The sequence below is a fragment of the Osmerus eperlanus genome, chromosome 14 (genome assembly GCF_963692335.1).
Source record: "Osmerus eperlanus chromosome 14, fOsmEpe2.1, whole genome shotgun sequence".
Classification (NCBI taxonomy): Eukaryota; Metazoa; Chordata; class Actinopteri; order Osmeriformes; family Osmeridae; genus Osmerus; species Osmerus eperlanus.
This window is the reverse complement of record NC_085031.1, coordinates 6907449-6934111: the sequence shown is the minus strand read 5'-3', so window position 1 is coordinate 6934111 and position 26663 is coordinate 6907449. Positions and strand designations below refer to the sequence as shown.

The following is a 26663-nucleotide window of genomic DNA, read 5'->3' as shown; positions in this document are numbered from 1 at the left end:
AGTGTAAGCAGTTTTGTGACAGAGAGGGATGGTGTGTGTCCGACTGGTCGAGACAGAGAAAGAGAGAGACCGAGAAAGAGAGAAAGTGAAACAGAGAGAGAGAAAAAAAGCGACCGAGAGAGAGAGAGAGAGAGAGAGAAAGAGAGAGAGAGAGAGAGAGAGAGAGAGAGAGAGAGAGAGAGAGAGAGAGAGAGAGAGAGAGAGAGAGACACCACCCTGTAAAAAGGAAGCTGAGACAGCAGATTACAGAGCTGGCTGGAAATGGACATGCTGATACTGCCAGGACAACCAAAGTCGCATGATGTTAACTTCCTTTGATTTAATGTTGACTTCCTGAGATAAGAGGCTTCCTCACCCATGGGACTAGGTGGGATGATACAGTTGAGTCACACACTCTACTCCTGTTCTACTCAATCCTTCTCTCTCATCCCTCTCTCCTTTTCTCTCTGTCACCCAGCCAGTCATCCAGTCATCCAGTCATCCATACCAGCCACCCAGTCATCCAGCCAGCCAGCCATCCAGTCATCCAGTCATCCAGCCAACCAGCAAGCCAGCCAGCCAATCATTCAGCCAGCCCTGTTTTTGTTGGTCTGGTTCCTGACTTCAGCCTACTAAGCTAACCCTATCTTGGCAGGCCTGCAATGCTGCCTTTGTCCCAGCTTGGTCAGCATTGCACAAGACTGCCTGGAAGGTCTTCCAAGGCCCAACACAACAGCAGGGCAGACAGGAACACTCACTGCAGCTGCGTACAGTAGTTGTATGCAGTTCATTTGAGTCCTCGTTGAATGGAGGGGTTGTTAGCATGCTGCCATCTGCCACCCAGCTGCACATGAAGTGTGTTTCACAGGTTATGTGTCTGTTGTCAGGGTGTGTGTCCTCAGTCCTTCCGCTACCACACACTGTGACCACTATAAGTAGTCATGTCTCGGTGCTTCCTGTAGCTAGATAGTCCAGATCTATCTCTATTTCTCATCTATGGTCTGCCAACTTCAATTCATTGTTGATTGTAAATATTGTTGTACCCTGCCACGGTCATTGCTACCCCACCCCCCCCTCTCTCTCAAGTACCTAGACAAGCTGACCTCTCAAAAGACCCCTCTCCCCTCAAGGTAACAAGGACGCTCCAGCTAATGGAGAACAGTTGTGTTCATTTCCTGTCAATGATCAGACGGACATCCTGGCTCCTGGCTGCCAGCTCTCCAGCACCCAAACACACCGATCACATGCACACACACACACACACACACACACACACACACACACACACACACACACACACACACATCCCCCTCACACATCCACACATGAACTGTCACACTCCTACAAAGACCCCCCCCCTCTCACACACACACACACACACACACACACTGTCATACACATAAAACACTCACCTCCATCCACACACTCCGCCACACACACTGCCACACACAGACACACATAGTCACCCCCCCCACACACACACACCAACAGCATAATATGCATCCTACTCCTCACCCTCTATGAAGTCTGAAGGGGCGTAGACCTTGCTGGGCGGGGCCCCCCCCTGAGGTGGCGTGTTCAGACTGGCCAGGGCCGTCTCCAGGGCCTCCCCCAGCGCGTCCCGCCGGTCCCTCCTCACAGGCTTCTCCTCGGGGTGACGGGTCAGACCCTGCTCCAGCTGGTACACCTTCTGCAGAGTGAAGCTCTCGAAGGGCACCACTGCATACTCACTGGGCAACCTGCTGCCTGCCTGCACCTCCGCCCGCCCCAGCTGGCTACGCAGGAACTCCTGGAGGTCCGCCTGGCTTCTCTCTTGCCCCCCTGGCCCCCCCAGGATCCCTCCTCCGGCTCCCGGCCCCGGGCCCCCAGCCCGTTGCTCCAGAGACTCCTGGACGCCCTTCAGCTGCTGGCTGCGCTCCTGGAGGGCCTCCTTCAGCTGGGTGATCTGAAGGGTAGGGGGAGGGAAAGAGGAGGAGCAGAGAGGAGTTGGAGTCGCGGGACGAGAGGAGTGCCGAGGCCAGCCGAGGAGCAGAGCAGAGGGGGAGGAGGAACGAGATCCTGACCTGCTTTTTCAGGCTGCTGATGAGGAGGCGATGCTGCTCCTCTCTCTCCTGGAGAAGAGCCTGGTAAGACTCCTTCCCTGGGGGGCCACTCTGGGAGCCCCCCCCGCCCGGCCCAGTGCCTCCTGCCCCGGCCGCGCCGCCCCCCACCCCGAGCCGGGGCAAGGCGTGACCCCCCAGCTCAGACTGGGGGCTGCAGGTGATGATGTAGAGGAGAGACACGGAGCAACACACCAGCGCCAAGACCACGCCCACCCGGCACCCCCACGCCAGCAGACCGCGACGCAGCATCCCGATGATGATGTCACACATAAACCCTCCCAATGGTATCACAGACGTCTGCCAAGACCGATTGGGATGTACAAACAGTCACTTATACACGCATTCACCAGATCTATATCCACCCACTCACACACTCACACACACACACACACACACACACACCAATGAAATATGCTAGTGTGAGGGTTAAACACATAAGCAGACAGAAAGCAGATAGAGAGGCAGTAGCAGGATGGTGTTCACAGTGCTCTGGCCAGTGGGTGCATTCCTCTGTCACATTTTCACATCCAGGTCATAGGTCAAGGACCAGCCATCAAATCAGGTCCAAATAAAATCCTTGACCAGACGGTGATGTCGTCCAGTCAGTGTTTACATCATCAGTCCGTCACCTATGACTCAGGCCTTCCTGCTCACGCGTGGTCCAGCTGTTGGGATCCAGAACCTTCCCTGCCTTCAGCACCATGACCAGAACTCAGCAGAACCTCCCAGACAGGCACTGGAGGAGGAGAGGAGAGGAATGGGACATCATTGTCTTCACTGACAGTCACAGCTATGATTTAGAGAAGATTGCAGAAAAACTCAATAACAAACACAAGACAACACACACACAAGACCACATACACACATTCACAAACACACAAGGGAAGAAACCCAGAGAGAGAGAGAGAGAGAGAGAGATAGAGGGCGTCAGGGAGAGTCAGAGGGGGGAGAGAGACTGCATGCCTGAATGTCTACATGTGAAGATGTATTTATGGAGGCTACTCAAGGGGTGTAGTTGTGTGTACATTTTGTGCATGTCTGGGTTGTCATATGTATGTGTATGTAAGTGTGTGTTGACTCACCACACAGTCAAGTCTTTTACAGGCTTGATGACAAGCTATGGGCCTATTGGGTTGGGGGCTGGGAGGAGAGGATGAGAGAGGAGGGGGAGGGGGGGACGAGAGGAGGCCACAAACTAACTCCAGGTGTTTCTGTATAGGGTAGTCATTTGGAAGAGAGACGGGGGAGGGAGAGATACTTTCACAGTCTTGAGAGAGACACAGAGAGAGAGAGAGAGACAGAGAGGGAGAGAGAGAGAGAGAGAGAGAGAGAGAGAGAGAGAGAGAGAGAGAGAGAGAGAGAGAGAGAGAGAGAGAGAGAGAGAGAGAGAGAGAGAAAGGGTTCTTTGATGTTTCCCGGCCCCTCAGGTGATTCTACCTCCCCTTAATTAGGCCTGGTTTCCCTGCCCCAGACCCCGGAACTTTACACACACGTGCACGCACACACACACATATATATGCACACATGTGCACACACACACATCTGGACTGCCCTTAAACATACCCACACATCTTGTTGTAGTACCACACTAGTGACAGCTATGTTAAACTCTGTAATTATTTGTGTTGAAGCATCCCAGTGTCAGAGCAGAGAGAGGAGGACCTGTCATATATGGTTAAACCCACACACACACACACACACACACACACACACACACACACACACACACACACACACACACACATAAAAACATTTATGCAGCACTCATCACCATTTGACCATAAACTGACAACAAAACAAATAACATCAGTATGATTATAATAAACACTCATAACTCATAATATGATTATCATTCATACAACAATGGTCCCGGAGAGGAAACCACATGTCCTGTTCTGCTCATCACAAAACCCACACAGAGGACTGAATACTATACTATCACTACGACATTACTACTGCTCTCAAAGACAGTGAGACAGAGAAAGACAAACTGAGAAAAAAATGTGTGTGTGTGTGTGTGAGAGAGAGAGAAACAGAGATAGAGAGAAAGAAAGGAGTGAGTGAGTGCGTGCATCTTGGCACTGCCAATTGCTAAATAACATGTCATCACTTCTGTCATTTTTTGACTTAGACAAATACATATGCGTGCGCACACACACTCCTTCCTGTTCCTGGTCCCTAATGCTCTCTTTGGTTCTGATGGCCTCAATATAACTTAGGACATTGTCATCTGATCTGTAACCAGAGCTGTATCACTAGCCCCCACCCCTTCTCCCAGTGCCCCCATCTGCACACACACACACACGCGCACGCGCGTGCACACACACACACATTGAGTACAGGTCAGAACTGTTTCTAACCAATCATCTCACTGACATCCCTGCTGCAGCAGCATGAGGCAAACAGTCACTTATGCAGCTTACCTTCTAGATTATTCATTTAACACACATTTAGATCAGTTTAAAATCTAGATAAATGTTATGACCAAATCCTTCTGCAATGACGCACGTCTTCAAACTTTGTGACCAAATAGTGTTATTGTGATTGTACTTTTCGCATGGCTAACTGTCATCAAATCGTATTTGTATAGACTTTTTTTGCAAGCACAGAGGGCTTCACAGATGCCCACAGAACTTCATGTGAACCAAAGTAAAACACTCAAGTTTGACTGTGAGTGAGTGAGGGTTTTGGAGAGATGGACAAGAAGCCACAGGCAAAGTAACAGGAACTTGCGGTAATACACGGGAAGGTGAGAACCGCAAAATAAGCTTCCTTTTTTCTCAGTGATTCAATGTCACCAAAAGTTCGTACACACCAGGTCTGCATTGCTCCTCTGCCGTAGCACGCTGAGTTAAAGCTCACACACAACACCTCCGTCCCACCTAAAACAGCTTTCTCAATGACCGTGCCAGCATGTGCCAGCACAAGGCGTCACAGCGGGGGCAAGGATCCTTCTCTGATAAGCACAGTTGGTTTCTGTTAGACCTGTTAACTAAAACATGGTAATACATCAATCTACACAGCCTACCTTTCATCCATGTTTTCCAGATAAATACCGGACTGGTACCGGGTGTTGTACGTGTCACCGATCTTTAATGGCTCCACGAGCGCACTGAGAAGGCTGTGAGAGTGTCCTCTCAAGAACAGGCTTCGCTGGTCCACCCCGCCCCGGCGCTTCCTCCGCCTCCCTCCCGCTTGCATAAAGGATGTGTTGTTACCTGATTCAGCGTGCCGTTAGCTCAAGAAACACTGCTAGCTTTCATAGGAACGCCAGCCCAAAGTTAGCCTCATTCAACTCAATATTCCAATTTAAGTGACTTGGGTACAGTTGTAGCCTATGTCTATCCAGCTCGAGGTCAGAAGTGAGACAGACAGATAAGCTGCACTGACACGGCCAGTTGCGTAAATACGCGGAGGAAGTGGTACCCACAACATAACTTAGAATAGGCTACATCTTTATCAGTTTGACGATTTCAGACGCTACTTAGATTTAGTACACACATTTTAACAACAGAACCGTGAACGTCATATGGACGCCTTAAGCAGCTCCAGTCATCAGTAAGCCAGGTCAGACCGTTGGGGTCGCCAGGTCCAATCGGGTTTGGAGGCGCCGCAGCATCCTGATGACTGCAGACACAGTGGCTTATTCATTAGAGCGCCTCTCGCCTTCCATCTATTTCGGTGTCACTGGGAGTGCTCGTAAGAAACGTGCCAGAACCAGCCTTACCATACCGTCTATGTAGGCCTAGGAAGTAATCTCACTTCAGCCTCCCCAGGACACCAACTGTTAACACAGGATTATGTCAGTAAAAGGAAAATCCCAGCATTCTCTTGTCAGATCGTCACATGAACTCTGACTTATTGAAGTATGGTGGAGAAACAGTCTCAGTACCAGAGCAGGAGATTTCAGGATAGGTGCTTCATGTAGGTCCTCCAGAGTAAGCCGAGGTGAGCTCCTCCTACTGGTCCATGACGGCTGTGTCTGGTCAGTAGACTGCTGGTCAACAGGCTGTGGTTACCACACATTACATCAAGGTTGCATTATCAAATAGCAGTGAGAAAAACCGAAAAGGGAATTTCATCATCATGGTGGGTTATTATCACTCCAGTCTGTGTACGTGTGTGAGTTAGCCAAACTCACATCATCTTATTCAATACATGTGGGTAATCTTTAAGTCTTACATTCCTCCACAGTAAGTCAGAGAGAAGTGCCACTGGACACATCCACTGCCAGAGGGACACAGGTGGTTCTTCAGCGCCCCCCTGTGACATGAGGCCTTTATCACACGTCACAGTCACCTACACCCACCGCAGAAGAACTCAGGGTGAGACCAGAGGGAGTGATAGACTTGACTAAAAATGTCACCATGGAGGAAGTGTCTCCTCTGGGCGTTCTGTAGTGAACTAAACAGTCTCAAGAGTCCAACACCATAGCGACACTATGGCCAACACCATAGCGACACTATGGCGACACAGCATCAACAGACACACCAAACAACAGTCAGCAACGAATCAATAACAACCTTGAACCAGGCAGGAAATAAAACAGTAAGCCACAAAAGCATCAAAGGAGTTTATAATTGCATCATATCAGGCCATATATAAAACAGAATATAAAATATACAAGCAGTTTAAAATACATCTATGTAGTCTTTGGAAGCATCCCTGGAAATGTTGGCCCTCAGTGAAATTAGCTAGTAGCAAGCTATGTCCCTTGACCACCTAACAGAGTACAGTTAGTGTGGCTTTGGGACGGTGTAAATATGTTTAAGAGAGCTGTGGAAAGTAATGCTACACTTCCAAGCTCGGGGAAGAACCAGATAGTAGCAGAAGAACGGCTAGAGCATCTTGATCTGGACGAGGAGCAAAGCCCAGAGCACACAGAAAGATCCTGCCAACGGACTTGTGTTCTGCTGTCAAAGGTGAGCACTGTGTGACAACCAGAACACACAGCACTCAAGTCTAGTGAAACATTCACTGCAGGGATGCTGTATGCTGTGGACCTCCTCATCCTCCTCTAGCCTTTGAAGTTCTGGAAGACCTCAGCCACTTCCAGCCAGCTCCCGAAACAGGCCAGACCCTGGTCTCGGATCTGCTTCCTGCCCTTGTCTGTGATCACCTCCCCGTTCTCCTTCACGATGACCAGCTTGGGAACGGCCGTTATGTTGTACCGCTTCTTCAGGTCACTGGAGGGGTGGGAGGGTTAAGGGTCATCAACTAGCTTCACAACAAGCATTTACAAAAACATCAGGTTTGGATGAAGTGAAATTTTCCATCGATTTCATCTATGGAAAGACATCCACATAGTGGCTATTCCACGGTGTTACGTTGAATCATTTCAACCTGGCAGTCGCAGGTAAGACACTTGGTCTATTTATAACTCAAATCCTTGAGAGGTTGAGCCTTAAACCTCTTACACACTGGCGCATGATAGACGCAAACACTTTGTGTTCTGTAGTAGCCTATTTCTTTTGTTCCCTGTGCCTTAATTGAGGTGTGGTTACTGCTATGCGGCTAGTAAATTCAGATATTTGCCTCTGACAGTTGGAACTATGCACTTCTGATCCTTGATCTTCTGCTGTACTTTCTATACTATTTGTACGTTGCTTTGGATAATAGCGTCATGCTATTACAATAACATGCACCCCATTCTACCTGTATCCTACAATGCTGTCTTGACGTGGGTTAACACTGTAAAGAAAAAGCCATGCACGTACTATTTATACTGGTCAGTCCACGGCAGTGCCAGCCAGTCTCCGTGCATATCGTGATAATATTCCACCATATCTTCAGGCGACTTGTCAGATGAGATGAACACTATTTCGAATTGAGCTGGTGGCTCGCTCTCCTCCACCAGCTCAGTGTAGAAGTCGCAGAGTATCGGGGTGAAGTCGCGGCACGGCGGGCACCAGCCGCCAGAAAAGTAGATTCCCACAACTTTATTTTTCAGCACTTCTTCGGGATCTACAAGTTCCCCGTCTTTATTAAGCAGAGTTCGTCCAGAAAAAACTTCCACCATCGTTTGTAGATCTCGAACACTCTGGATACGAAACGCTAGTACTAGTCGATGTAAATTCAGGAGTTCTTCAGCACGCTCTTATTAGCTGGAACTGAAAGTCCGATATGTTTCAGAATGTAATCCTTTTTATGATCTGGATTTTAGTCTATTTATTTATTTATTTTGCTCGATCCAAATAATGCGAACAAGAAACACGGATAGATGTTATGATAATGCTCCACACACTGCATGCAGGGTGTTTAATTTATAGTATACACAACAAGCCCATAGGGTAGAACTAGTCAGCTAGCGCTGATTGGACAGATTATTCATGACAGTCAGTCACGTGCGTCCCCCCCCCCCCCCCCACTGTCTCCTCAGTCCAGTGAGCAGTCCAAACTCTATACAACGAATGTTCTTAGAGGATCACTTCGAGCTGATTGTAGAGAGAGAAAGCAAATGAAAAGCTTTATTTCAGTTAACTAAATGCAATTAGTTCTCACATGTAAAATCCCAAACTCCGGCATTAGGCAGCGAAAATTACATGTATATTCTGAGAAATCCTTGGAGAGAGGAAGGGACGTCTAAACGAAGATGGGAGGGTACAACTGGCCAAAATGGAACGCAGCCCAAATGAACTGCGCCAGACAGACAGCAGTCTTAGCATTCACGCTTTCCTTCCTCTAACTCTGCCCACGGAGAAAGCTCCTGCAACACAATGACTTCTAACTCCAATCTTTCCAACATGCGTCGCCTTGTGGAACAGCTCAAACTAGAGGCCAGCGTGGAACGGATCAAGGTAATAAATAAATAAAACATATTTGGAAAAAAAGTTAAGTGATGGTACTGTAATATTTTATTTGATACATGTCTAGCAAAGATAGATTAAACTACATTTCTACTTCAAACATCTGAGAAAGTGTTATTGTATACACATCCACTGTACAGCCAATTGTAGCTGATATTTAAGTATTACTGAATATGAGGCAGTTTTAGAGTTAGTATGGACAACTCAGCCAGCGACACAGGGCATTTCTTACCCATCTTGATTAATAAAGAAGTTATTGTGCTGAATTGTCCCAGGTGTCCCAAGCGTCTGCAGAGCTGCAGCAGTACTGTCTGCAGAACGCAGCGAAGGATGCCCTGCTGGTGGGTGTTCCCACAGGCAGCAACCCCTTCAGGGAGCCCCGCTCCTGCTCCCTGTTCTGAATCAGGTACGACCCCCCCCCCCCCCCCCTTACACACACACAAACTCATCTTACACACTCTAATACTGGCACACATTACACACACAGCACTCTTCCACTCCTGCTATCCAGTTGGCTGGGTGTTGGGAATTAAAATATACTATTTATTTTTCAGGATAGGACACTGTTCCGAAGGCATGGGCTAGGAGTGCCAGCAACACAGACCAACACACACACACAGGCACACACACACACACATATCCTCTAGTTCAGAGTGTATTTTTGCATTATGTCTTTATGATGGTTGGTTGTACTGAGAACTAAATTACTTGTTTTTTACTAATGAACTTAATATGATAAGCATGTTTATTGTACATATTTATTTGGCACATTTCCATGTGCTAAATGGGTTAATAGTGTCTTAAATTGCCAAATAACATTTTGTGAGCTAATATTTTCCTTAAAGAAATGAAAAACTGCTATGGTATACAACATTAAGTATTGTGCGTACTGCACAGTTTTTTTTTATACAAATGCTTAAATAAAACAGGATACCTAAATATGACCTATTTTCATTTTTCCGTCTGTGTTATGGTTGTCAAAACATTTGCTTTCTGCTCTTTTAGGGAATATGCAGTTATGCTGTAGTCCTCCTCAGCAACTCCCCCTGCTGGGGATGGTCTGAAGCCCCTCCCCTGCCCCTCTCCCCTGCCCCTCTCCTCTGGTCCTGGGCTCCAGACAGGATGTTTATGGGGAGTTCCAAATTGCCCCTTGGAATATTGAGTCGTTGGAGAGTGTTTCCTGTTTTTGAGACAGTTAGGGAGTTCGACCAATGATAGGAAGCCGTTCCTTCCTGTTCAGGCTGGCTGTGGAGGCTGTTTGAGGAAGGGGGTGGTGCTTCCTCAGGCTGGCCATCCACACAGCTGGCCTACACTCCCATCACAGAACAGAGATCGAGCTGGAGCAGGTTCTAATGGCACATTTCGATGGGTAAAAATGATTCTGTTTTGTTGGAGAGGGTTACACTATTGCATCATTCTACAGATAAGTGCCGAGACCTATCTGACAGACAGCTTCCTCAACTAGGCCAGACCTCAATCCAAGACAACCTCAGCTATTAGGAAAAGCAGAACTGGTCAAGTCTGGGTTAAACTTCCCTCTTTTCTTTTCTTCTTTTTTCTTCTCTTTTCTCCTTTCCTTTCCTCTCCTCTCATTTCCTCTTTTCTGAGGAAAGGAAAGAGGACACAAAAGAATCAATGAGAGATGTTAGATTGCCAACCAAAAAGTCTGTCTCAACTGATGCTGGTCATGTGACGGAGTTCTCTGGGTGATTGAGCTTCACTGTCTGAACCATCCGCAGCGGATACCAATTCTATTCACAACACTGGGATAGGTCTCATTGAGAACCCTGTGTTTCCATTCAGAAGTTCCGTTCAGAACTTAGAGTAAAGTTCCATTCAGAATGCAGAGCAGGATTCCATTTAGAACACCATCACCACTAGATGGAGTTCTTTACCCCAGAATCAAAGCTTTCTCAAATGAAGACTGGGTCATAGACCTGACCAAGGCAAACCAGCCCAGACATATCTACAGTGTTGGAGAGCAGTGGTTGTGACTTTCTTAGGACTCAGCTTGTGTGTTCAGTATTAGAGGTCATGGGGTCAAGGTTGTCTTTGGCTGGGTGGACTTGCAGGACCCAGAGAAAGTCTGGCATGTGAAGGTTTAACTTGGAGTGAGGAGAGGAGAAAGTCTGCACATGAAGGGTTAACTCCCGGAGGGAGGAGCAGAGAGAACAGTGTTGAGTTTCGGTCCTGCCCCTCTTCTCCCCTTCCCTTCCCCCCCCTCCTGCCTCCTGTCCTATTCTCACTCAGAGCTGACTTCAGGACATGTCGGCACAGACACCTTGAACGAGCTCTCTCGTATCTGGCTGCCTGGTACTGGTACTGGTACTGGTGCCGCTACAGAACCAGCCTCCACCTGGCCAGTTTGGCGGAGTGTCCAAGCGGAAAGGTTCGTCTCCAGGATTGTCTCCAGCTGAGGAGGACAAAGGGGAGGAGGGGATCTCCTGGGAGATGGCCACACCACACAACCTGTGTGTGAGCATGCTGACCGGTAAGAACACACTGCTACCATATATCCTCCCTCTGCCAGAGCTCTGTTAAAGCTCTGTTAGAGCTGTGTTGAACTCCAACCCTCCCACTACGCACCAAGTGTCAGCTGCAACATGGAGTCTCTGAAGCTGCTACGAGGCAGCTGCCTGCTCTCTGCAGCTCTGGTTCCAAACAGGCCACATCAACATGGATATTAGAATATAGTGATCCTTTACAGTGTAGCGAGAGGAGACTCCTCTCTGTTACCTGAAACAAAAGCAGAATTGCTGCCTTGATTATGTGCGTGTTGTTATGCGACCCGCTCCCTGATACCGTGCCCAGCAGATGTGTGACAGTGCAGGCAGTCAAACACTAGTTTGTAATTAGTTCAATATTACGTGCCATTCACAAATACCCTCAGTGTATGTATTTGATCTTGTGGCCGGTCACTCATTCCAAGCATGTCCAGTTGACCAGTCTGTAAATAGACAAACAGAGAGGAGGTGCTACTCTTTCCTGGGAGGCTGGAGTCCAGCAATACGGGAGTGTGAGGAGCCACAGTAATTAGTATGACTCATTTAGATGTTCTTTTATTTAACAGTGGCTGATATGATTACATTTATTTTGCCCTCTCTCTCTCTCTCTCTCTCTCTCTCTCTCTCTCTCTCTCTCTCTCTCTCTCTCTCTCTCTCTCTCTCTCTCTCTCTCTCTCTCTCTCTCTCTCTCCGTCTCACATCTTTGGCCAAACTGACAGCAGCAATTGTCATGCCAGTGGGGCGCAGTGGGGGCAGCACAATGACAGACACACACACACACTCTGGGATTTAATTGCACACATTCCTAAGTTCTCAAAACACACCACAGCAGAATGACCTGAGTGTTTCCAGACCTTATGACTGCTCCTGAACCCCCATTGCAATGTGAAGTATTCCTCCTCGTCTCTACAAAGATATAGTGGAGGGTGTGACACCCGGATACAGTGTTGTGGTTTTGATGTCCTCATCAATAACACTGATCCAGGTGTCAGGTTTACCTCTGGAGATCCTACAGCTAGAATGACCTGGAGGAGTTGGTCCATCTTGCTGGGCTATATGATGACCAAGCTATGTGTCTGATCAGTGGATTCTCTTTTCAGTGTCAGTGCTCTGTGAATCTGGTCTGGATAATGTGGCCAGTGTGTTGTGACCAGACTGTTATGTTTGTTCTGCGTCTTCAGCTCTGCTCTTTTGTAAATACTCCTTGACTGAGAGCAACACCACAACTACCGTCATGGTGGCTGCCACCACCGTCACCGAGCAACCTGGCAACCGCACCACTGCCTGTCGTCACAATAGCAACAGGAACAACTGCACAGGTAGGTCAGAATGACATTTACGAGAGCAAGGGTTTGTGGGAGGGCAAATCAACACCTGGCAAAGGGGATAGGGTGAATACTTGGAAGAGCTGGGATGCAAGGAATGTGGAAGCAGGGTGCTAGGAAGAGAGCCAGGTTCATCTGAAGTCTTTGATCCGTTGTTGTTGCTTCTGGAACCCGATCTGCTCCTATCGAACACGTCAGTTATCCAGGCCAAAGCTGCATCTCGCGTTTCAAACCACAATAAAGGCTTTCTATGCCCCTACCTTCGCTTCTCTCTCTCCTCTGTCTGTCCCCTTTCCCCTTAGTCTCTCGGTACAGGGGATGTACTTTAAAAGGCTCCCAGGTTCCTAACAACCATAACAATAGGAATGGTGCCAAATAGCACTTCTCTTTTGTCTCCTCCTCCTCCTGCTTCTCCAACTCACCCTGCTCTGTCAGTCAAGACTTCAGTTCCATCATGGATCACACGCGTGTCCCTGGTCCTGATTTCAGAAGCCTTCGTCACTGTCAAAGCTCATATTCCTGTGAGCCAGGCTATTAATATAACAAGTCATCAGGGTTACCGCCTGAGAGACAGGAGGAGAGAGAGAGAGAGAGAGAGAGAGAGAGAGAGAGAGAGAGAGAGAGGAGAGAGTAAAGGCGGGTAGGGTGGACATGGTAAGGGGCAACACAACTATTGTGCAGTGGTTGAGTCATGATTATTTGTCTGGAACACACGCAAGTAAAACACATGACAACACGTGATTCTGTTCAGATTGACGATACGTAGCTGCGTCTCGCTACATTGTTGTTTGTCTGGTTCCATGAGCAGACTCCAAGGACACAGGCCAGTGGAGCGGTCATTTCTCAAAGTGTCCCAAAGAGCTGCGCCACTACTGCATCCATGGGGTGTGTCGTTATGTCCAGGAGCAGAACACGCCATCATGCAGGTACTAACCCGATTCATGATGATGTCACTGGGAGGGAGGAGGAGCCTGGTGATGTCAGTACGATTGGGGGAGGAGCATGGTGATATCATTGCACATTGTTTTGCTAATGGCGCAGTCACTGTAACCATTTGAGTTGCCATGGCAACTAGATCTTTACTAATTGCATGCATTCAATGCATTACAATGCATTTGTTTAACCCTTGTGTTATCTTCGGGTCATTCTGACCCATCAGTCATTGTGACCCACCGTCGTATTGTGACAAATTTACCTCATACAAAAACAAAGTGAAGCATTTTCTTTTAACTGTCGGGCTGTCTCAGACCCCCCACATTGGAATGGTTAAAAGAAAATAATTTGTATTTGTTTTTGTATTGGGTAAAATTGGGTAAACACAACGATGGTTCGTTATGAACCTTTGGGTCATGTGACCCGAAGGCAGCACGAGGGTTAAGAAGCCCCATAACTGCTGATTTGTATTCGAGCAAGACTCCAGGTTTACCTAGAATACTAATGAGCAGGATAGGAAGGGACACAAAGACCTCAGGCCATCGTGTCACCATGATTTGTCTTGGGCCAAACCAGTGTTTCCTGTATCAGTATGTCACTATGACAACCCACCCCCACTCCCCACCCCAAGGTGCGAGCGGGGCTACGTGGGCGCCAGGTGTGAGTATGTGGATCTGGGCTTGAGGGTCGCAGAGCGGCGCCAGATCATCATCGCCTGCGTCATCGCGGGCCTCGTCTTCCTCATCCTCCTCATCGTCTTCATCTGCATCTGCACACAGTGAGTCACATGACACTGCGGAGGGCTGCACTTTGTTGGGTATGCTACCGTGGCTCCCTTCGTGCGTTCACACGGGCATGGTGTTGGGACTTCCTGTTCAGCTGCAGACAGGGCGTGTGCAGACGGAGGGGGAGGAGGGAGGAGAGCAGGAACTCCACGGAGAAGCTCCACATGGTGATCACCAGCGCTGGAACTCATGAACCACCGCTGGACGCAACTGAGACCTCGCACACCAACACCGTCTGAGGTCAGAATTTCTGCGTGGTAGAGTCTGTTTGGGAGAGAGAGATTGAGTGTGTGCTTATAAAGGGGCTTGCAGTACATAATGACGTGCCTTCCATCTGAGAACAGCCCTCTTTGCACTCTGACATCCATCCACTGTTTCCACTCCCTATATAGATGGCTGTGGCTAGCGGTGGGGGTGTGTGTGTGTGCACTCCTGGGCACGTGTGTGTGCGAGAGTTTGTGTGCTTGGTAAGTATTTGGACAAAGAGATTGCGGTGTTAATGTAGCAGCTGTTGCTGTTGTCTTCCAGTAATGGCAGTTGACATGCTCTGCTGGAGAGACTACAGGAGGGACCACAGCTCTGGACTTCACGGACCCTCATAGATGCCGTATGAACACAGAGACAACGATCACAGGGAGAACAAGGGTCCTTCCAGTACTATAGAGAGTCTCAGTCTCCATCATGAGGAGAGGTGGGCCCAATGCTCTCCACCTCTCCATCTTCACCCTGTGACCCTGCATGGTCCTGGATGCAGACCCACAGCCTCCAAGCAGAAGAGGAACCAGGAAGGATCTGGAGATGGAACTGTCGAGACCCCTGACGCAGTACTGTAACTGAACTAGCCACAGTGGCCAGATGCTGACCGCTGACCGAGGCCAAAGCAATGTGACAATGTTACTTGGACTGTTGGGTTGTTTCTGTGAGCTTTGTGAACTATCTGTCGACAGATTTAGACACATAGAACAATGCTACTGTTGTTACCTGGAACTGTACTGTTTCACCAGGCCCGGGGGGGGAGGGGGGGGGGGGGGCTGGCCGGGCTGGGCCAGGCCAGGAACAGAGGAACAAGCACAGCCTGTAGTGACGGTGTTTCATCTCATGTGTGGAGACTAGCAGGCTGTAGGAGGACAGGCTAGGCTGTGTGCTCATCAGACGCAGGTGAAAGTGGCCCTCTGTTAGAGAGAGGGTGCCCAGGTGAGCGGCCTACCAGAGTTGGAGAGGGTATACACAGCAGAGTGTGTGTACAGAGCAGGGTGTGTATAGAGCAGAGTGTGTTTAGAGAGCAGAGTGTGTATGGAGCAGAGTGTGTGCACAGACTGGAGTTTGTCTCCGACTTCCTTGCAGACAGACAGAAGACAGTCGGGCCCTCTCACTGCTCCTACAAGCTCCACAGGACTCTACATTAAAACATTCAGTTCATTCAGATATCTGCTTTTCCATCAAGCTTCAACCACTGGCCTGGCTCTAACTCTGCAGTTCATTCAGGATATATTCAGTTTCAATTAATCATAGAGAAACAAGGCACGCCAGCAGCTCTCAGGTACACGTACAGCATGAACCTGTTCCTTAATGGGTGAATAAACAAATCAATGTTGTTTGATGTGGTCCAGTTACTGCTTGAGGCTGTTACAGACTGTAATACTTCAACTGCTGTTCCTCTATGAATGAATAGCCTTTGTTTACAGGTGAGTCCTGGAATGTCCTCCTCCCTCACCTATGTTCTATATCCAGTCAGCCAGCCAGCCATCTAGACAGTCAGTCAGTCAGTCAGACAACCAGCTAATCAATCAGTTAGCCAGCCAAAAAGCCTGGTTAAATAATACCCATTCAGATAAGATCCAGCACCTCCACGCTTTCTATATGGTTTCTATAAATATATATTTATTTAGATGTATAGATTGTGAGGCACAAGATATAAAGTATATTTCTAAATATGGCTCAGCATGATCAGGGATCAGGTTGGTTGAAGCAGTGCTGAGCAAAGAACAGTAGCGGTCCACAGGTCACATGGCCATGAGGCCTGGGAGTGGCCCTTGAGGAATGTGACAGAGAGTCTTCTGATTGGGCGTCTCCATGGGAAGCCGATAAGAGGCCAGCAGTGAGAGTGTTGGTTTCTGGGTTAGCGCCTTTAGATGATCTACTGATAATACCACCATCAATCCCTCTGCTGTCTGGCAAAGCACACAGCAATACAGCCAGACATTGCAATGTCTGGTGATTCAACCTCAGCCTAATATATGAGCGCAATGGTGTAGATAAGGCTAGATATGGTTAGGGTTGTCCATAGGCTCAAAGTTTTCTGATTATACACTTGGGGTATCTGGTTAAATATGGTTGTAGTTAAAGGCAAGGTAGGCAAGTTTTGCGGACCTAGAAATGTTCTCTCAAGCTTGAAAGGAGGACCAAAATTTCCCATCCCTCCCTTAAAAGCCCCTCCTCTATGAACTGACCACTGCTGGCAGGCAGGTAGACAGACAGGCAGCTAGACAGACAAGTAGCCCATCCAATCATTGCATTTGGTCCGAATGGCATCCAATCACTAGTGCTGGTCCGACCTTAATGATTGGTTGTGTTTGTAACAGTCCTGTGGATTGATTTAATTTTACCATCAAATGTTTAGATTTATTGGTTGTTATCAGGATGTGAAGTTTATTTCAGCAATCACGACACAAGTGCTTCTCAACAACATTTCCCACCCTGCCTTGAAGGTTCTGCTTGGTTTAAATGTTTGCCCTTGGAGTGTTGCCCCTAGATGGCAGTGTATCATCAACTTTACTTTAGGTACAACTCCCAGATACTTCCTTCACTTGATTTCTGGCCACTTATTACTGATCTTTAAAGAAAATAAGAAAATGTGACCTTTTCCTTTGCGATGCCAGTGACTGCTGGAACATTAATATGAAAACTGCCCTGAGCGAGACACCCAACGCCCACACCTCAGGCTTCAACACAAATTAGACCGCTGTGTGGGAATATATGTGTATGTGTGTGTGTGTGAGTGTATGTGTGAGTGTGTGTATGTGAGTATATCTGTGAGTGTGTGTACGTGTGTGTGAGTATTTGTGTGTGTGCGTGTGTGTGTGAGTATATGTGTGCGTGTGTGTACGTGTGTGTGTGTGTGTGAGTGTGTTTATAAGGCAGGGTGCTTCCTGGATGGCCGTGTGACCAGTTGTTCCCGAGGCTGCAGGTCCCCCGTCATCCACATCAGGGAAAGCTGGGCTTCAGCTCTGCAGGCTGTGGGAGGATCTGGACCTGGAATAGCCAAGATAACAGCCTGATTCAGGCATGCTCGTCATCAGGATGAGAGGAGAGACCGAATATCAATGACTTGAATTGAGGGGAAAGTCTCCCTCTCTTTTTCACTCTCTCCCCATTTCTCTCTCTCTCTCTTTTTCACTGTGTCTGTGCTCTACACTCACTGTCCTTATGTCTTTCCATATCTCCATCCTTTTTTGCTGTTGTTTTCATCTCTCTCTCTCTGTCTCTCTGTCTCTCCCTTTCAACGGTCACTTACCACGAATACCCTCTCATTTGTGTTTACATGCTTGAACGGTTTTTCGCATGTTATGCAAATCCCTCCGTGATAACATGTTCTAGTGTTGATTTATTTTCTCTTCTCATGTCTCGCACCTCATAAACAAGGAGCAACAGCAACAATAAATGGTAAAAACACAGTCAACAAAATGTTACAGCTTCTCAGGCGTAAGCGTACACCTGCTAGACTGGCTGTCTGAGAAACAATGACGGTGAACAGAAAGCTGATTTATTTCCCCTGAAAAAGAGCTAAAGCTCAAACACTCCTGGAAGGCCCCTTCCTCACAACTTAACACCCCAGAACCCCACATCCAATTACCTGACTGTCAAAGAGTAGGAGGACGGGGAGATAGGTGGAGGAGGAGGAGGGGAGACCTGGGGAGGTAGAGGGGAGGTTTTGGGGAGCTTGAGTGGAGGTTGGGTAGGAACTGCGGGGGAGCAGAGTTTACGTTAAGGCAGCATAGGAGAGAGAGTGGGGAAGCAGAGGGGGGGGGGCATGGGCTGTAGTGTGTAGTGTCTGAGGTGGAGAGGAGCGGAGCGAATGTTCAGCTGGTATAATATGTCTTATACAGCCTTTTCACACCACCGGTGTGAAGTCTGTTCATGACCTGGGGGGAGCTGCTGGTGTGGCTCGTTCCTCTCCAGCTTCCTCTCTGTGACCACAGTCGGCATCTTGTGGGAATTGACTCTGTTCCAAAGGCAGCTGGAAAGCACGAGTCACAGGGTTTGCAGTGGGCTGTGTTTTGTGACAGCACAGTGAAAAGGATTGTAGGGATTGACATCAAATTGCTGCTGTGCATGCAGGCTTACATTGTCCAAAAAAGTGACCACACACAGTCTGACTCGTTAGTCCAGATACAGTCATTACTGCAGATAGAATATTTGAGAGTTTACAGTAACATTGTGTTCTCTGAGCTCCCACTCTACTCCCTAATCACAACTCCCATTTGACACCCTAACGTAATGTCTTTGAAGAAGCATGCCATGTGCCATGTGAAGCTGTATGTGTCTCTAGTTAAGTTCAGACACCACTGGTGTACAACCTCAGCCCAGTGAAGAGGAACCTGTCTGATGATGCTATGTTTAGGATTTACATCCCAGTGCTGTAGTCTAGTATGAAGTGGAGGTCATCCTGTCAATGTACCAAATCCCTAGCATCCTTCACCTAGACTAACGACTTGTGACGCTTGCAAATGTGTCAATTCTCTGCATTTTGTATTTGCTCCTGTTGTACCATGTCTGGCAAAATACTGCACCCACAAAATAGTCTGATGTTGCAGTTGTTGCAATGTACTATGCACTATTGTAGTTGAGATGTTATTGTTGCACTGTAGTTTAAATTCTGGTTTACCGTGCCTGCTTGGTAGCTAAGATGTGGTTACTTGAAAATGCAGATTGTTCCCTGACTCAAACCACTGGAATACCGTACACACTTCTGTTCCTTGATTGTCTGCTGTAATGTCCATATACACTATTTGTCAGTCACTTTGGATAAAAGCATCTGCTAAATAAATGAAATGTAAAAATTTCCTTGGACCATCCCCTACCCACAAATCATAGCTTGTTTAATAGCGTATACATGAAAACTTCGTAAGCATATGCCATATTCCCACAGAATTACATAGACTGCACCACTGATATGTATTTTTTCAGCTGATTTTAAATAGGTCTATGATGCCCTTGGCCCTTGTTGCCCTTGGAAACAGCAGGGCTGTATTCGGACTCATGATCAATCAACAACCAGAGTTGATTATATCCGGCAGTAACTGTGTGCTTACTGGGCTGCAGGGCGATCTCAGCCAAGGACTGAAATGTCAGGTTTCATTCAGCAGAGATGGAGAGGAGGCCTCAATTAAAGATTTAGAGGGATTATTTTGGAAATGCCAATTTATAGAGAGAGATTGGTAAAGAAAACAGGCTGATAACCTTTTGAGACAAAATATTTGACATTGTGTGATGAATTTGGGGAGTGGAAAAGGGTGAAGTTTGACGGAACCAGGGGTTGGTGACTGGGCCCAGTCAGGCTTGGCTGCATGGCACTGGAGTGCTGAAGCTTCATCATTTCAATGTTCCACAACAACAGATACATATCAGCACAGATAATCTAATCCTACAGTTACATGATGAGCCTCAAGCTTCCTTACTGGAGACCACGCAATTCAATTAAGATCATTATTATTATGATATTATCAAGTGATTATGTGCAGTTAGGCATTACTTGTACACATTATTTCCTGTGGCCTTTTGAAGTAAGTGACTGTTTTATACTAGCGCTTCCTGCCAATGGAGACCTTAGTCGCACGGAGCGTCCACCCCCATGATCATCAGTCTATCACCACTGACCGCACACTTGACCTTGGACAGTAGATACACACTCCCCAGAGCTCATATACACACACTACAGAGCTGAAACATACTAACCAGAGCTGTGTCTGAAAATATTTTGATGAGTTATTAGTAATGACGGTAGTGGTTAGAGAAGCTCTGCCTGGACTAAACCCACGCTGGCTGTGTGCCATCATTATCTGTGTGTGCATGCGTTTCTATGAAATGACACGCGTAAACACTGAGACGAAACCTTTGTGTGAAAGCCGACGCGCACTCAATCTGCAAACTCAATTTCCCAGGCACCGATGCGGCCACTACGTCATAGGAAGGACTTTGACATGATAACATTTTCTGTTGCCGATTAGTTGTTGTTCTGCAAAGGTAAGCCCAGGACTGAAATGTGTAGTTTTGATAACGTTAAATATGTTCAACTCTCGCATTCTGATACAGTAATCTATGTTCCTTGGCATCAACGAATTACAGTTGTGCAGTACGGTGTCTGAAACTTGCTAAACTGCAAGCTATGTGAACTATGACCCATATATAGTGGCTATCTACCCTCTGCTCAACTCTAATCTACTTTCACGCAGTTTTGACGTCAGTTTTAATTATAGCGATTAATCCGTTTTTCATATCAACTCAATAATTGGTCATTTGTAACAGTCGGCTACTTGCTTGTGTGATATTAAGTTCGGTAACGACTGTACTCCTGCCAGTGTGTGGCAGCCTGTTGCCATGGCGCTAGCAGGGGTGCGCGTGGTGGAGTTGGCGGGCCTAGCCCCGGCGCCTTTCTGCGGCATGATCTTGGCCGACTTCGGCGCCAAGGTGATCCGCGTGGACCGGACCAAAGTAACCATGGCGATGGACACGCAGGCGCGAGGGAAGCGGTCAGTGGCTCTCAACCTGAAGACTCCAGAGGGCGTGTCAGTGCTGCGCAAACTCTGCGTGCAATCAGATGTGGTCCTGGAGCCTTATCGCAAAGGTCAAACCAATCAGTGTTCTTTAAGACATTACTTGGAAAGATTGATCCTGGAGAAATGATGATGAACTCAATACAGCTCTGACCACGCTGCTCTATCTACTGTAGCATATGATTTTTGGAGAATCAGACTGTTGTACGTGTCTCTGTGTCTCACTCTGATTGGGTACATCCAGAGTCATGGCTCTGGGTACATCTACCTAGCTGTGGATGCCATGAAGGTAGTCAGTTCTGTGATTATCCACAATGAATTACTGACTGTTGAGAGATAAGGGCTGGTGAAGGTTTTAGGGTTACTTTTATTGCTACTATGAGATTGCAATAACAAGACAGTGGTGAAAGCTTCCCCCCTTATAAAGATTGAAAGCTTCAATCCTAAAACAAAACAAATACGATTCTCTCCCCCTCTTTGGGCCTCACTGTCTGTCGGTGTCGCTCTTTCTCTCTCTCTCTCTCTTTCTTTCTTCTCTCTCTCTCTCTCTCTCTCTCTCTCTCTCTCTCTCTCTCTCTCTCTCTCTCTCTCTCTCTCTCTCTCTCTCTCTCTCTCTCTCTCTCTCTCCTTCGAATTCCATACACGCATGGCATGCCCTCACATACAGTTGGTGCCAGGCCAAATGATCCCCCCATCCCCCCATCTGATCAGAGCAGAGGATCAGAGACTTTGCTGTAATTAGTCCTGAACCCAGTGGCAAAGTCACATGCTCGTCTATGGGAATGATTGATGTTCTGCCCTCCTAAGACTGTCTCAGTCTTCTGGCTTCATAGGGGGGGGCTCTTAAGAGGGAGAATTGCTCTTTTGATGAACAAACGCAGAAAGGACATGGCTGTCTAGTCAATGTTACAGAGAGCTTAGGGGTGAGGGCATGGCAGGGCGGAGTTTAGTAATAACTGTTAATTAACAGGAGGGTGTAGGCTAGCTACTGTATCTGTGCTAACCCTGCAGAGCAGAGTAGTAGGGCTGTCGTCAGAGATCAATGTGTGCAAAAAACGATGTCTTGGTATACTGTGTTGTGGTTGCAGGTGTGATGGAGAAGCTGGTTCTGGGTGTGGTTGTGTTGTGGTTACAGCGGTGATGGAGAAGCTGGGTCTGATGTGGTTGTGTTGTGGTTACAGGGGCGATGGAGAAGCTGGGTCTGATGTGGTTGTGTTGTGGTTACAGGGGTGATGGAGAAGCTGGGTCTGATGTGGTTGTGTTGTGGTTACAGGGGTGATGGAGAAGCTGGGTCTGGGCCCGGAGGAGCTGTTGAAGGAGAACCCTCGTCTGATCTACGCTCGTCTGACCGGGTACGGCCAAAGTGGGTCCTACGCTGCCGCAGCTGGACATGACATCAACTACCTCGCCATGTCAGGTACTGCAGTACCACTACCCGCCTGGTAGAGGGCTCTCTCATCCTCTGTCCTGCCCATGTCTGGAGCCTCGGAAGGCCACATCAGCACTCGTCTTGATTGTACCAGTATTTCCGCATAAAATAAAAACCTGCTGATTTGGACTATTCCCTTCGGACTGTGACTGGTCTCCATGGTAACATCTTTGTGTACCCCCAAACAGACAGTAGGTGTGCCATTGTTCTCTGAGGTGTTCTGGGGTCCCCTCAGGAGGGGGGTTCCACTGATCATCTCTGTGACTTTCTTCCGCACTGTTCGTCATTTTGTCCTTTCTTTCAACCTTTGTTTTTATCCCTTTGTCATTTGAGTTCCAATCCTCCCTCTCTCCTGCTGTTCATAATCTCCTTCATCCTTCCCTCCATCTCCGAGCCCAAGCCGCTCTCCCTCTCTTGTTCTTGTGTCCTTTGTCTTTCTGCTTTCCCGTTCTCTCTCTCTCTCTAGGAGGGACCGTGTTTACTGTCGGGGAGAAGAGTTTAAGTGTATTTAACTATACGATACGTGTTGCTGACCTTCGTGGGGTGGGGAGGTTTTGTGTGCGGGCGGGCGGGGGAGGAGAAGATTGATTTGTGTCGTTTTAATGTGAGGGTGTCTCAGCAAAGAGCATCAAAAGTACCTCTTTCTCTCCTCTGCTCTCCATCTCTCCTATCTCATTTCTCTTGTCGATGCTCGGTGCTACCACTTCTCCCTCCCTCCTTATTCCCCCTTGCCTCCCTCTCTCTCCCCCCCAGGTCTGTTGTCCATGTTAGGACGCCGTGGTGAGAAGCCCTACGCTCCACTGAATCTGGTGGCAGACTTTGCTGGGGGGGGGCTGACCTGTGCCCTGGGCGTGCTGATGGCCCTGCTTGAGAGGAGCCAGTCAGGGAGGGGCCAGGTCATCGACACCAGCATGGTGAGTGAGTGTCCTTCAGGATGAGCAGCCGTGCTGAGGGCCGAGCATCCCGAAGCAGGCTGGTGCAGACGGAGGAACTGGCGGGCTGAAGCAGCAGATTCTGCTGGAAGCTTCTGCCTGCTCAGTCATATGGATCTGGATCATCTGGGGTGGTCATCATCACTGTGGTGGTCATCATCACTGTGGTGGTCATCATCACTGTGGTGGTCATCATCACTGTGGTGGTCATCATCACTGTGCTCTCAAACTCCCTGCATTGTGTAGAAGACTGTCTGTCTGAGTCACACAAGATGTTAATCCTGCTCTACTGTAGAGAATCAGCATTCTCTCCTCTCGGTGTGTACGCGTGCATGTTGCTGCTGTATTCTTCAGGCTTCCAACCTTTTATAGCGATGAATATATTACCATCACCAATATGACTATAAAGTAGACTGTGGTTCCCTAAACTGTCGCCTAGATTGACGGTCTGTCAGCCCCGAATAATATATGACACAGCATGACTGCATCTGTGATTGGCCCACTGTAATCACGGCCTGTTTGTTCGTCTGTTTTCCCCCTCTCCCTCCCTCGCTCGCCCTGTCTCTCCCCGACGCTCAGCTGTGTCAAGTCTTAGTGTGACTTTTTTGTCCTTGACAATCGGCGTGGGATGCTGAATGGTCTCCGCTCAGCAGGACTGAGGTCCCCATACGAGGCACCACGCACAGCTTTAATGGCGGCATGCCAGGCACTATATTTATTAGACGGACCAGAATTCCCTTTCCATCCGGGGGGAGATGCCCCCCCAGTTCCTGTTAATAACAGGGTCAGCGGGCCGCTCTGTTATCGACCATAATTCCTGCTAATCCTGAGATTAGCAGGAATGAGTGAGGGGGGGGGGGGGGGGGGGGGGGTTCTGACTGGGTCTCTTTGATTGCTCTGGCTTTCTGGAGAAGCACAGATGAAAAACAAGTAGAGAACCCCTGCCGTCCATCATGTAGACGCACACTCACACGCTTGTGTGCTCACTCTCTCACAGGAACACATACACACACACATCTTTCTCACATGAATCCCCCACAGCCCCCCCCCCCCAACACACACCCACCAGAGATAGAGCTAGCACATGTACTTACAGCGTGTGTTCCAGGAGAGGAAGGACACAATGAGCCGTTGGTTCACTGATTTGACCATCGGTCCTGTCCCTCTGTCGCTGTCTTTGTCTCTCCCTCTCTCCTCTCCCTCTAACATATGATCTCTCTCTTACGTTACGTCTCTCCTACATTCTGTTTCTCTCGCCCTCCTACATTCTCTCTCTCTCTCTCTCTCTCTCTCTCTCTCTCTCTCTCTCTCTCTCTCTCTCTCTCTCTCTCTCTCTCTCGCTCACACATTCTCTCCCTGTTTCTCTCCAGGTGGAGGGAGCAGCCTATGTTGGCTCCTTCATGTGGAAGTCCCGGAGTATTGGCATGTGGAACAATCCCCGTGGTGAGAACATGTTAGACAGTGGAGCCCCGTTCTATGATACCTACCAGACCTCAGACAGGAAGTACATGGCTGTCGGAGCCATAGAACCACAGTTCTATTCCCAGCTTCTACATGGTTAGTACGCGCACAGACACACCCACATATACACACCCTTTTTTATAATGAGTACAATTGTAAATTATTTATTTTGTCATTTATTCTTTCAATCCAAACACGGTTACCACATGTGGAATTACATAATCAGTACCCACGGTGATACCCTGCACCCTCCCTCTCCCTCGCTCCAGGTCTGGGATTGGATGATGCCGACCTCCCTTCCCAGATGAGCTTCTCCGATTGGCCAAAACTGCGTCAAGTATTCACCGACTGTTTCGCCACGAAGACCCAGGCCGAGTGGAGGGCGGTGTTCGACGGCACCGACGCCTGTGTGACCCCTGTCCTCTCCCTCGAGGAGGTCAGCTCCCACCCCCACAACCAGCAGAGGGAGTCCTTCCTGCAGGACTCTCAGGGGGAGGAGAGCCCGAGGCCGGCCCCTGTGCTCTCGCGCACGCCCGCCCAGCCTTGCCAGGGTCGGGACCCCTTCATCGGTGAGCACACCCGGGCGGTCCTGGAGGAGTATGGCTACCAGCCCCAGGACATCGACAGGATGCTGTCCACTGGCGTGCTGGAGTGTAATGCTGCCAAGGCTAGGTTGTAGGGCGGTGAGAGGGGGGAGGATAAGTGGAAGGGGAGAGTGAGATGGGAAGGGCAGAGGTAGAGGGTGGGGGAGAGGGTCTGCCCAGGGATAATCTACTAGGCGGCTGGTTTCCTCTACCAAGTGTGGACCAAATATGGTCCTGCTGTATTCCTGTACCCACATTGGTTGCCGTCGGTGTAATCATTGTAATTAGGCTGATAACAGCTCTGTGAAACCTGGTGTGCGTGCGCATGTGCGTGTGACAGCAGCTGCTCAAAATAATTGATGATTATTTTGATTTCCAGAGGGTCCGAATTTGAATGTGAATGTGAAGATGTGCCTGTTGTTCAACTTTTGGACTCTTCGGAAGTTGACTCGGCCGCCTAAATAATGTATGGTTTTGATTCTTTCTAATGAAAAACATGAAAATCCTACCATCCTGTCGGTTTCCATCATTATGCACCACTACTCATCACAGTTCCCAGCCTTTTGTTCCCAACCCTGTAATCCAGTTAGTTTGTTTGCATGCAGTGTTTTTGTCCAACACATCTTTCTCTGCAGCTGTTGGAGACTCTTGACTTTCACACACTGCACATAGGGGAGGACTGACAGACGGGCAATACACTTTCATGTCAAACTCGCACCAGGGGAGAGTTGTCAGTTTATACAACCAGACTGACCTCGCACCACACCAGAAGCTTTGATATCCTCCAATCAGAGCACAGCAATTTCGGCGTTGGGAAAGTCTGCTTTGTGGGAATATTCTTGTCAGCTTCACGACCAGTATCATGTGTAACTGCCCACCGGACCTGAGGAATGTCTGGTATGTGTACGGCTGCATGACCTGACGACGGCATCTGACTTTGTGTGGAGATAATCCTTCAGAAGCTCGGTATGCTTGTGTCAGCTGTGTATCTACTGGGCCTCCATGGTAAGTCCCAGGGTACCATTATGTATGACTATGTGAGCCACAGCC

General features: G+C 48.4%; 5 protein-coding genes across 7 annotated transcripts in view; 3 read left to right on the top strand and 2 right to left on the bottom strand.

Moving 5' to 3' along the window:
• The window catches only part of csgalnact1a (chondroitin sulfate N-acetylgalactosaminyltransferase 1a), a 12391-nt gene extending 7029 nt beyond the window's left edge, over positions 1–5362 (bottom strand). The window contains exons 1-3 of one of the 2 annotated variants that reach the window (XM_062478078.1): positions 5110–5362; positions 2043–2871; positions 1495–1924 (exon numbers count right to left, since the gene is read on the bottom strand). In XM_062478078.1, the coding sequence (XP_062334062.1) occupies positions 1495–1924; positions 2043–2351 (739 nt within the window). In that variant the 5' untranslated portion in view covers positions 2352–2871; positions 5110–5362. The remainder of the gene's footprint in view (positions 1–1494; positions 1925–2042; positions 2872–5109) is intronic. The other variant, XM_062478077.1, reaches the window with a different exon arrangement.
• Positions 5363–6639: 1277 nt separating this feature from the next.
• On the bottom strand, positions 6640–8343 carry nxnl2 (nucleoredoxin like 2). The gene is made up of 2 exons (XM_062477868.1): positions 7799–8343; positions 6640–7267 (listed from the first exon to the last, which is right to left on the bottom strand). Exons 1-2 carry the CDS (start codon positions 8098–8100, stop codon positions 7099–7101), a joined length of 471 nt encoding a protein of 156 aa, XP_062333852.1. The 5' UTR covers positions 8101–8343; the 3' UTR covers positions 6640–7098.
• A 113-nt stretch (positions 8344–8456) lies between these two features.
• gng10 (guanine nucleotide binding protein (G protein), gamma 10) lies at positions 8457–9838 on the top strand. The gene is made up of 3 exons (XM_062477869.1): positions 8457–8878; positions 9163–9293; positions 9442–9838. The coding sequence occupies exons 1-2, from the start codon at positions 8798–8800 to the stop codon at positions 9286–9288; spliced, it is 207 nt and encodes a 68-aa protein (XP_062333853.1). The 5' UTR covers positions 8457–8797; the 3' UTR covers positions 9289–9293; positions 9442–9838.
• A 137-nt stretch (positions 9839–9975) lies between these two features.
• Positions 9976–15294, top strand: btc (betacellulin, epidermal growth factor family member). The gene is made up of 7 exons (XM_062477867.1): positions 9976–10256; positions 10501–11378; positions 12573–12710; positions 13525–13642; positions 14281–14427; positions 14529–14674; positions 14963–15294. The coding sequence occupies exons 2-6, from the start codon at positions 11339–11341 to the stop codon at positions 14671–14673; spliced, it is 588 nt and encodes a 195-aa protein (XP_062333851.1). The 5' UTR covers positions 9976–10256; positions 10501–11338; the 3' UTR covers position 14674; positions 14963–15294.
• A 5272-nt stretch (positions 15295–20566) lies between these two features.
• On the top strand, positions 20567–26121 carry amacr (alpha-methylacyl-CoA racemase). Of its 2 annotated transcripts, none has more exons than XM_062478273.1 (6): positions 20567–20677; positions 21013–21278; positions 22481–22624; positions 23390–23550; positions 24939–25125; positions 25299–26121. In XM_062478273.1, exons 2-6 carry the CDS (start codon positions 21032–21034, stop codon positions 25706–25708), a joined length of 1149 nt encoding a protein of 382 aa, XP_062334257.1. In that variant the 5' UTR covers positions 20567–20677; positions 21013–21031; the 3' UTR covers positions 25709–26121. The 2 variants fall into 2 exon arrangements, with proteins under 2 accessions (XP_062334257.1, XP_062334256.1); XM_062478272.1 differs by having other exon boundaries at positions 20634–20677; positions 20987–21278.
• The last annotated feature ends 542 nt before the right edge of the window (positions 26122–26663 follow it).

Bases quoted from the DNA above. Each gene is read 5' to 3' on its own strand.
- nxnl2 (XM_062477868.1), bottom strand. From the start codon at position 8,100: ATGGTGGAAGTTTTTTCTGGACGAACTCTGCTTAATAAAGACGGGGAA. The intron at 7,268-7,798 runs GTACGTGCATGG...CCACCCCTCCAG, and splicing joins TGGACTGACCAGTATAAATA to TGACCTGAAGAAGCGGTACA.
- gng10 (XM_062477869.1), top strand. From the start codon at position 8,798: ATGACTTCTAACTCCAATCTTTCCAACATGCGTCGCCTTGTGGAACAG. The intron at 8,879-9,162 runs GTAATAAATAAA...GAATTGTCCCAG, and splicing joins CCAGCGTGGAACGGATCAAG to GTGTCCCAAGCGTCTGCAGA.
- btc (XM_062477867.1), top strand. From the start codon at position 11,339: ATGGCCACACCACACAACCTGTGTGTGAGCATGCTGACCG. The intron at 11,379-12,572 runs GTAAGAACACAC...CTGCGTCTTCAG, and splicing joins GTGTGTGAGCATGCTGACCG to CTCTGCTCTTTTGTAAATAC. The intron at 14,428-14,528 runs GTGAGTCACATG...CTTCCTGTTCAG, and splicing joins TTCATCTGCATCTGCACACA to CTGCAGACAGGGCGTGTGCA.
- amacr (XM_062478273.1), top strand. From the start codon at position 21,032: ATGGCGCTAGCAGGGGTGCGCGTGGTGGAGTTGGCGGGCCTAGCCCCG. The intron at 22,625-23,389 runs GTACTGCAGTAC...TCTCCCCCCCAG, and splicing joins CAACTACCTCGCCATGTCAG to GTCTGTTGTCCATGTTAGGA. The intron at 23,551-24,938 runs GTGAGTGAGTGT...GTTTCTCTCCAG, and splicing joins AGGTCATCGACACCAGCATG to GTGGAGGGAGCAGCCTATGT.